The sequence below is a fragment of the Gordionus sp. m RMFG-2023 genome, chromosome 1, assembly GCF_954871325.1.
Source record: "Gordionus sp. m RMFG-2023 chromosome 1, tfGorSpeb1-WG-v2, whole genome shotgun sequence".
In the NCBI taxonomy this organism is placed as follows: domain Eukaryota; kingdom Metazoa; phylum Nematomorpha; class Gordioida; order Chordodea; family Parachordodidae; genus Gordionus; species Gordionus sp. m RMFG-2023.
The window spans coordinates 5,036,530-5,047,496 of NC_088775.1; the positions used below are offsets into that span (position 1 = coordinate 5,036,530).

A 10,967-nucleotide genomic window follows, 5' to 3' on the forward strand; every position below is an offset into this window, starting at 1 on the left:
TATCTCAATGGATCCTTCTGGCTTATTTTCCGATAGTAGGCGTCCTGGTGTGGTCACACGTATTCCATGGTCTCAAGGAAAGTTTTTAATATGGGATTTCTCTTGTGTGAACACTAACCCCCCCCCCTCTAATTTTAACAAGGACGCTGAACAGAGCTCAAAATTTTAAGATAAGCAAATACAGCGCTGATTCCTCAAATTACATATTCATACCCATCATTTGCTCCACCTTAACAACATATGGTGATTTGGCTAAAAACATTTTTAAAGACGTTGGCCGCCTAATCAGAAAAAATTCTGGGGAGCCTCGCGAAGGTTTTTACTTAAGGCAGAGGATCGCAATAGCCATTCTTAAGGCTAATTATGTTTGTTTTATTGATTTGATCTCTCCTGATGATTAGATGAAGGAGGTTCTGAATAATTTCTGCTGCTTTCGCTTTTATTTGTTTATTTAGTATTATGCCTCAATATTGTCCTTTTGTTAGATTTTTTTTTCATAATTGTTTACTAATTATAATAATTATATATTTTTCAATGATGATTTATATAAATGAAAAATATTACATTATTTATTCTTCGTTTACGAAAAAAAAAACAAAGACTGGCGCTTTGGAGGGCCAATATTTCATCAAAAATGGCTATACCGACTTAGTGAGTCTCAGTGAACAAAACTTAGTGGATTGTTCCTTCGCATTTGGCAATGAAGGCTGTAACGGTGGCCTGATGGATAACGCTTTCGAATATATCAAGGTAAACAAAGGGCTGGACACAGAAGAGAGTTACCCCTATAAGGCTACGGTAAAAAAAATCAAAGATTATAATTATATTTACTACCCCCCCCCCCCTTTATTTAAATATTGGCCAAATTAATATTAGGTTTATTTATGGTTATCTTGTCTAGGTTGTATATACATATTAAAAATTATAATATAAATATTTAAACCTTAATAAGCTTAACGGTGGAGTTGTTATTTGTTCCTTAAAAAAATCGGTATGCATTATATTTAGGATGTCGAATAAGACAAAAAATAAAATAAATAGAAATTTTTACGTTTTAAGAGAAAGTAAAACATCCTAGAGTAAATATCGTCTGCTTCTATGGTTGCTTTTTCCGTTTTTCATAAAAAAAGTGACGCATAAAATTAAAATTTTTTTTTAAAAAAAGGTTCAAAATTTTATTTGAATATAATATACATATTTATATATTCATCATATATTTTTGAATTAAACCGGTTCAACATTATTTATAACAGTCGGTTCGATCTTTCTATATTTTCTTTATAACGGTTCGGTTACGGTTCGAAAAATTAAAACGGTTTGTTCCAATTTAGCGGTTTCAGTTCTGTCTGAAACCCTGGTTTTAGGGCAATGAAAATTTTTTCAACATAAAATAACGATATGGGTATCAAATAAAAGGTAATTAAAATATCTCACGATTGCAATAATTATACTCTAAGTATGTTTGCATAAAATTTATATTTAATAAATTTGTTAAATTGTAAGCCTTAAAAAAATTTATGAATTTCCTACCAAAAGTCCTTGGCCGAAAGCACTGTCCACTCATCCTATAAGATTTTATCATTCTAATAGCGATGATTGTAAATAATTTTTAAACAAATTAATTACCATTCTTGCACCGAACTCATTTTTCTAGTTCCAGCTCGATCCTGGAAATTAAATTTTTGTGCCACAGTTTGAAGAAAAAAAATATGATATAATTTTTTTTAGAAAATCTATAAATTATAAGGCTCGAGGAAAATATAAAGAATAATTAACTCTTTTTCTTAAGGAGAATATTTACAGAAGCATTGATATCACCACAATTCGTTTGAATATCTGTTAGGGTTTGACCGATTCGGGGTCTTACATGTCATCAGTGAACCATTTTTAAGTTTATATACTACGTCAAATCCTCTCGATAATAAAACGCTTTTTTTAATTTTTCCAGACTCCAATATTCATTTATCTATGCATCCTTAAAGAACCTCCAATTTATATTAAAATTAAATGTGATTTATAACACCCCCCCCCCCCCTTCAACCCTATTACCTCTACCATATTCAAAAGGAGTCGATAAAATGTCTATTTTCTCGTTCCGATGTTGGAGCGAGTGATTATGGTTTCGTAGACTTACCTGAGGGCAACGAATGGGCTTTGGCCGAAGCCGTAGCCGGTATAGGCCCCATCTCGATAGGCGTAGACGCTAGCGGATCGACTTTCCAATTCTATAAATCTGGTATAATTTTTTTAAAAAATAAAATATGTGATATCAAAAATTTCTTTATGATATTCATAGGTCACGTGTTTCTTTAGCAAATTTTTTTAAAAATCTTTTATGGCGCGCCTACATTAAAAGATAAATTATTTCGCCGGAATAGTATTTTTAAGAGTAGTTATGGTTCCAATTTAAAGAAATTGCCGTTGCAACAGACGATCTATTGAAATTCCTATTCATCTATTTACAATTGACTGTGTCAGATTTTTGAAAAGTTATTAATAAACCTTATTAAATTTTGTTAAAAAAATCTATTTTTTAATATATCCTAATCTAATTAAACTTAACCCATATCTCTTTAACCTTTAATCCTACATCTTACTTCAAATACTTGTTTAAATTTAAATATATCTCATTCGATCAAAATATTTCCTTCAGTTGAACATTCCTTACGTTAGAGCTATTATCGTATAGAGTACGCCTTACATATCTCAGACAAAATTTATTAATTTTTGACACATCGATTTTACATGTGATTAACACAATTCGACTTGGCCCCTGTCAAAAACTTTTATTTATGCGCTTTAAACAAAAATGGTTGAATCAAGATTTTTTTTTATAATAATAATTCTTACAACATTTATTTATACAACCATAACAATTTCTAGATCTGAATATCGCATTATAATAGATGCTATGGGTGCTAGTTAGGTAGTTAACTTACACCCAACATTATATTATTCATAATATACAAATAATATCATATGATATATTCATACATATATTTCGATAATATCAATAATAACTATAATATTTATACCTTCCACATTACTACAATTTTTTAACACCTTGAGATTTCGCATATTGTGGAAAGGCTTTGAAATCTCAGGGGCGATAATGTTCATCAAGCTTACGACTCATAAAGAAATATGTTAAAGTAATTATTATGGTCAAGGAAAAAGAAATGTAAAAACCTTAAGAATTAAATTTTTTTACCTTCAACTAGGTATAAATAAATAGCTTGGGTTCGTTTTTCCATTGAACTTTTAAACATAACCATGATTTCGGTATTTTATTATAATGTATGATCCGAATCCCAATATATATTAACAATAATTAAGCGTATTATTTGATTAAATATTCCACAATTTAATAATATTTTTATATGATTAAATTAATATTACTCATCGAGAGCTAGGGCCAACAATTTTAATCAAATTGATTTAAATAATGACTAAGATCAGGGACTTTAATTTTTCTTTATTTGTTCGTATTTTAATATACACTGGTTTTTTTTCTAACAAAACAGTTAATTATTATTTGCATATAATATAAATTTACGGAGAGTAAGTGTTTTAATCCTTAAATGACTACTTTCTTTATTAAGATAGTACGCAAATTTCTTCTGCACCGATTGTTAAAAAATATAATGGCGGCGACTTATAAAAATGTCTTTCTTCTTACTATATATTCATTTTTTATTTTACAACAATATTCGTAATCAGTGTCACATTTAAAATTAAGATCGTTTGCTTCTTCTTTATTAGTATTTAAGAATTGCTAAATGATTTAGTCGTGTTTGATCGTAAAAACGTAAATACCTATTATTCCTGAAAACGACCGCCCCCCCCCCTTCACACCAATAAAAATTTGTTAATATGAATGAGAAAGAAGCCGGCGTCTATGATAATTATCTCAATATGTTATCCTCATCTGATCGATTTGTACTACTACTATTATAAAAGAAAAATAGGCGTTATTTCTTTTTATTTCCCTGCGAAATGGTTATTTCTCGATTTAAAAGTTGGAATACATATAACAAACAGCATAATTTCAAATGTTGCACTTCTTTCTTTAGGTAAGATGATCTATCTAGTAATCTATTTTTATGGGTTTGGATTATATTCTACTAAAACATAATCGAATTTATATTTTCTTATGTTTATTTGTAACATTTATAATGTAATGAAGAGAAAATTGTTTAAATATATACTTCATAATTTGTCTAATAATTTTATTTAAAAAAATTATACATTTGGATACTTAGTTTCAGTATCAGTATTATTTCATTTAAAAAAAAAATTTAATGACGAAGTTTAAGAACTAATAATAGTACATTGTCATAATTTTAGGTAGGGGAAATGTGCCATGAATGGCCATGTTTTTGCTTTTGTGCAAAAAAAAGGTATTAATATTTGGTTTTAACCAAGCAAATTTTATATCAATGTGTAGCCTAATTATTAATCTTTAAAATAAAATTTGAATCAAAGCTCTATCTATAATTGTTTATGAGCTAGGTGAGGTTATGTGAAAGTTGTTTGGCCAGTTAAAACATAGTATGTATTGACTGGCCATTAATATATTATTAAAGAATTTTATTACAAATATGAAATACTTGCAAAAGACCTATCTTATATATTTCATCATTTTTTAGGCATATAAAAATTTATATATATACCTAATTTAATTAGTATTAACATCTATTATCATCCACTTAATGATAATATTTTATAAATTAATATCTTAATTATCTTTTTGTTAAATATTCTTATTGCAATATAAAATTAACCACTTATGAATTACGCCATCTAACGGAAATTTTTTATGATTTTAAAAATTTATTAGGCCTGTTACATTTTTTTATATAATATATCTGTTCTATAAATATTATAAATTTGTGGACTACTTTTTCTTCCATATTCTATTTTATATGTTTACATAATTTTAATTGTGGATAAATTTGATTTATATAACAAAAACATTTCATTTATATTTTTAAATAACCATTCTCAGTTTAACTATCAATTCTCAACACCTAAATATTGTTTAACGCAAGCTTTTCATTTCAATATGAATGTATGAATTTTTGCCAGTCAATGCATGGCCAGACAATACTCACTTATTTATTATTATTAAGCGGCTTTATATGTCTATTAAATATTAAAATTTTTAAAGTCTAATTTTTTGCGTGAATAATGCTAAATTCCCAAGGATAATTTTTATATAAAATAACAGTAATCTTTTAGTAATTTTTTTCACGAAACAAAAAAAAATGTGTAACGTGATTTTTCCAGAAAGAGGTACTAAAAACAGTTTATTTAAAATATTTTTTTATATTGGATTGCTCTATTTAAGAAAGGAACTAAAAGGGAAGGTACATATCATAAATTTACACTTTTTGACCAATTTTGAGATGAGGAATTGGTCCAATAGATAAAAGTTTAAGGGTGGTGGCCAGTCTTCAAACATGACCATTTATGGAACATTTCCCCTACCTTTAAGGATTCATCTTAATTTACAAATCAACGTATTTCTTAAATATTATCATCATCCTTTTCTTATTTATAGTTGTTCATAAACTTAACCAACCGACTAATGCGCCTCATTTATCTCGTGTTGGAGTCGTTTTTTGACTATAAACTAAGCTCGAGTCGCAGAACACTAACTATAACTGTTGGTCATGTAAAATTTCAACTTTATTCAACTTGCGTTATCTGCTCTTAAAAAATAAGTTATATCTAAAAAAATACAATTAAAATTAAATCATTTTCAGTAATAACGGCTAATAAAGACCATATATTAAGGTTTAAAATTAGCTGAGGTCTTAGATCGTAAATTATGCATGAGGGTTACATTACATGACTTACAATCTTATGTAAGTTGTGGAATATATAACCACTAATTAGCTTATTTATTTGTCATCTTATACAATGTTTCTCTATGGAATTCAATTTACATTTACAAATTATATAAAATACCCGAAATCATGGTAACCAATTTATAATTCACCTTGTTGAATTAATTTCGCGATAGAATTACTTTCGCATTTAGTTATGAGCCTTTTGTATTTTCTTCTTTTTTTTTAATTTGACTTTTAATTACAATACCAAAATACTTTTATATCATAGCAGTCACTCATATTTATCTCCGTATTAATTAATGGTGATCATTAGTTATTCGAATGAATAAAAATCCTGAAAAGAAAAAAAAGAATGGGAATTAATCTGGGTGACTAAATAACTCAACTCCAAAACTTATTTTTTTAAAAAAATATTTTTCTAAGATTATAAGGATTAACACTTTGGCTCTCTTAACTGTAGCAATACTTCGTTTTATTTCTCCCGCGCTTAATTTTAGCTATCCTTAAACCTTTGCTTTTTTTCTACTAATATATCCTAAGCCGTAATAACTTTAGTTGATATTTATATTTTCTAGATAATTATAATTGGTCTTTTCTTATTAGAAATTAATTAAATCATTGTTTATACATTTATTTAAAATGGAAGATCTCATTTTAAGTATTTCACATTCCTAACACTTTATTTATTTTTTTTGTCACGTCACATTTCAAGGTATATATGAAAGCAATTTATGCTCCAGCACCCAGCTAGATCACGGTGTGCTCGTTGTTGGTTACGGTTCCGAACTCGGTGTCGATTATTGGATCGTTAAAAACAGCTGGGGAATTAATTGGGGACATGAAGGTTACATTAAAATAGCCAGAAACAAGGAAAATATGTGTGGAGTAGCTTCGCAAGCTAGTTTACCTATAGAGAAAAAAAATGAGGTTATTTAAAAAAAACTCTCAATCATCACTTATTATATTTTCTAAGGCAATACCAAATCTTCGAGCGCATTATATTAAAAGATGGCAAACCATAAATTGAGTTGTCAAATATATCTCCTGATTGCTAGCCTTTGCATTATTAAAATTATTTTTGTCTATAATTACTAGTTGATATATTAATTCTGAATAATTTCCATATTTTAAAGTTATGATGGGCACATTAATATTATATTTAAATTAATACTTATAGTTATATTTTTTGTTTAATTTTTATATAAATACCTTAAATTCTCGAATATCTTGGCGTGGCCTTAGCCTTAAAAAAAAAATTGAATTTTTAAATATTATTTTAAAAATTTTCCTTTAAAATCATTCTGATTTTAATTATATTGTAATATTTTAACCTAATGCAATATATTAATAATATTATCCAGGTATGGAAATGAATACGAGAGAACGCTGAAAATATCTAAAATTTTTTTGTTTTATAATTTTTTATAAATATAATTATATTTATCGTAGTTGTAACATTATTTTAAGTATATCTTGCTTATTATTCTTCAAAGCAATCTTACTTTATATGTATATTATTAACATATATATTGTTTATTAATTTAATATAGTTTATCTCAATAGTTTTTTTAAAATATATTTAGAAATTTTTTACATCATCTAAATTTAATATTTTTTAATCCAAAAAATTAGTAATATAATTTGTAAAATATAATATACATATTTTATATTGTATATCAAAAATGACATTTACTTCTAATAAAATAATTTTATCCAATAGTAAAATATAAAATTTTACTTTTAAACATAATTTGAGAATGAGATTTTGATCATAAATGTTTCTTCTAATTTTCTGCTGACTAGTCTTATAGGCCTAATACTACCAGAAATAAGAAATAATTCTATTATTAGAATATATTCAAAAAGCCATTTTTAATGAGAGTTTAATTTAATAACATAATTTTCGATTACCGAGTGAAATTAAAAAAACATATAAACCCGAATTACATGTGTGATCTCATTTTTTTTTTCTTTTTCTGCCATTATATTTTTCACTCTTCTATTGGATATTATCTTAGAGAGTATGTACTGTTTTTGGTAAGATAAGTCAATGGCCTTTGCGGTTTGCCAATACCAATGAATCGCGAGCGTTAATTTTCTAACGCGATCCATGATGGCCTCGCATATCGCTATATCGGCTTCCTTGTGCATTCGTTTTACTATCTTTCGTATATGCTTCAGCACATGACTTTCGTTTGCGGTATTTAGGTTCCCGTAAATCACTTATTAGACCTTTCTTTAGATTATTTACATTATGTCAAAATCTGTTCAATGCACGAGGTTATGATAGACAAGGAACAATTTATACAACGCTTTATCATAATCAGTGTATACAGGAGAGACGGGTGAGGGGATTGGGTAGAAGCGTTGCCAATTATTTTTTAAGGGAGGTAGGAATCCAAAGGAAGGAAAATAAAAATAAGCACTATTTGATTAAAGATAAAAATGACTAATAAAAATTTAAATTGATTAATAAATATTTATTTCTCTTACATATAATATATTTTTACAAATTGAAGTGTAACAACTAATTGATTGTCATCAGCTAATGATTATTTATTATTCTTAACCTAAATAATCATGAGACCTGAAAGAGTTTAATTGTTTTGAGGTTATTAAGGTGGTTCATTATAAGATTTTTTAATTAATATCACGAGTTGTTAGAACATAACAGGTGAGAAATATTTTGGCAGAAGCTTTCGAAGTTTTTTATGGGGGTAGGGGTAGATTTTGGAAGGGATTTCCAATAAATTTTCTGTCATGTTGACGCTGATTGTAATGATCTTTACATGAAACAAACGAAATATAAATTTGTAGAGCAATATCAAAAAATCCTTGCACCACTCGCTATTGTCTTAGATAAATTATAACCAACATATGCCATATTATGGGCAGTAGCTTTTATTCAACTTAAGATATTTAAAGAACAGCTTAGAAAGTTACAAGCGCATCAACTTCCCTCAACAATTTTCAATTATTCAACTCGACTTAAAAGAATTTAGAAAGGAAGTGGAACCTTATAATCAATTTTGATGGGGTATAGATGACACAGATTATTTTTAAAATCTATTTGTCAATGAAGCTCTACCGCATAATAAAATTGCGAAGAGTCATTCCCCAATTACAATAATCAATACCGATCAGCAGATGGACGACTAATTTTTATATAAGAATATTTCCATTATCTGAATCATATGAAGTTTTTAAAAAAATTAAATAAATTTGGCAGTTCTACAGTATTTTAGAGACCCTTCTTATAAATATGGAGTTACAGAGTTTTTGATTTTCCTAGTCTCCCAAATTTAAAGAGAAATTTAAAATCCTCGTTTTTTGATTAGCTTACTTTAATGATATAAATTTAATTGTGAAACAAATCTTGAAAATTATTTTTGCATACTTATAGATTTTACTCATTTTTAGATAAATATAACAAAATTAGTACGAACATAGGGTTAAATTATATGAATAATCTATAATAAAAATAATTAAATATATAATTTAAATACCTTTAGTAATAAATCAGATTACCATTCATTCCAGCATATAATAAATTTTTTAGTAACTTAGATGATAAATTTAAAACAATAAAAAGTAAAAGTAATAAAATAAAATAAAAAATAATCTAACAAATGAAAAGTCACAAAAATATAATAAATGGTTATATTGATAATAATTTTTTTCTTTCGTAAATAAAATTTCTAATTTACTTAATCTAATATAAATACTCCTTGGGACCTACGAATCACGGCCCTAATGAACTTCGGGGCGACCTTTTTCTAAAAATAATCACGGGTTCAGACTTTGGTACTAATATTTTTTTAAAAATTTTTTTAAATAGGATATCAATAAATTTTGAGGAATAAACTGATATATTTAAAATTATTGCAAAAAACAAGGGGCCAATTTTTAAATGTAGGTTATTATTTTTACAATTAAAAAAAATATTGAATTTGTATATATTTAAATAAATTTCAGGTCAGGTTGTGAAGACAAATAATTTATAATTACTTAGGGTCGAGCTTTATGGGGCAAATAAAAAAAATTTTGTTTACGATCAGGCAGGACAAATTATTAGAAAATTTAGGGCTTGACCAGGATACAAAAATAAGATCTGATGCAAATTACTAAGTCACATTAATAATGAAATTATATACAAAATCAAATCTTATTCAACTATCACAACATTAAACAATTATTTATAAAATACAGATTATTATTGCTGTATATCAAATAGAACTCCTATTCAATTTTGGAAAAAAAGCTTTAAAGTAAATAGTAGAGGATAGTTGCCCCCAATGAATTACACTAATGTAGACGAGTTGTATTTGTATCAGACGTAGCCAGGACTTTGCTGGGGGAGGGCATTATTAGTTAGGGTTTTTTTCCCATACGTTTTATTGGAGGTCTTTAGGTCCACATATTGTAGGCCTTTGGTCATATTATATTTCTTTTTATAAATTTGGGTTTTAAGTATTTTTATGAAATTGCTTTTTCTAAAAATTTTAAATTATAATAAAAGTCATTAACTTATATTTATTTTAAATTCCTTTTTATAGTGATATAAGGTGAGAGTGAGTGTGATGGAGTAGAGGGAAATCTTTTATTCGTTAAAAATGAATTTATAACTTGCAAATTTCCGGAGAAATAATATTCCCCTGACCCCCCCCCCCCCCCCATGGCTACGTTTATGCAGTATTTATAACCTTTTAGAATTTTTTATCGGTATTGGCGTCTATATGTTTGAAAGTTATTATTAACAAGAATGGAAACAAATTTAAAATTTTCGTATTTCGAATATTTTAAGTAATTCTTCTAGTGAGTCATGTAACTATTCATATTTTTCGAATGTGAAATTTAAAAAAATCGTCGATTTGAAATTTGATGTGAGGGTAATCCATATACATAAGATGAAATTTATACTATTATAATTTTAATACATTCATTGAATAATTTTCTATAAGCATTATGTATCTTTATTGTCTTGAAGTTCTCAATTTTAGAATCAAACATCTAGAAAATAATAAAATATTTATTGGAAATTTCCATAATTTGTTTTTTATGTGGATATTTGGAAAACTTTACAGGTGATACATTACCTGTAAAAATTAGAAT

At 26.9% G+C, this 10,967-nt stretch overlaps 1 protein-coding gene across 1 annotated transcript in view; it reads left to right on the forward strand.

The window, feature by feature from the left end:
- LOC135930843 (uncharacterized) overlaps nt 1-7,372 on the forward strand; it is a 33,205-nt gene extending 25,833 nt beyond the window's left edge. The window contains exons 11-14 of the mRNA XM_065467635.1: nt 601-798; nt 2,068-2,236; nt 6,568-6,782; nt 7,217-7,372. Of these exons, the coding sequence (XP_065323707.1) occupies nt 601-798; nt 2,068-2,236; nt 6,568-6,782; nt 7,217-7,228 (594 nt within the window). The 3' untranslated portion in view covers nt 7,229-7,372. The remainder of the gene's footprint in view (nt 1-600; nt 799-2,067; nt 2,237-6,567; nt 6,783-7,216) is intronic.
- Nucleotides 7,373-10,967: the final 3,595 nt, after the last annotated feature.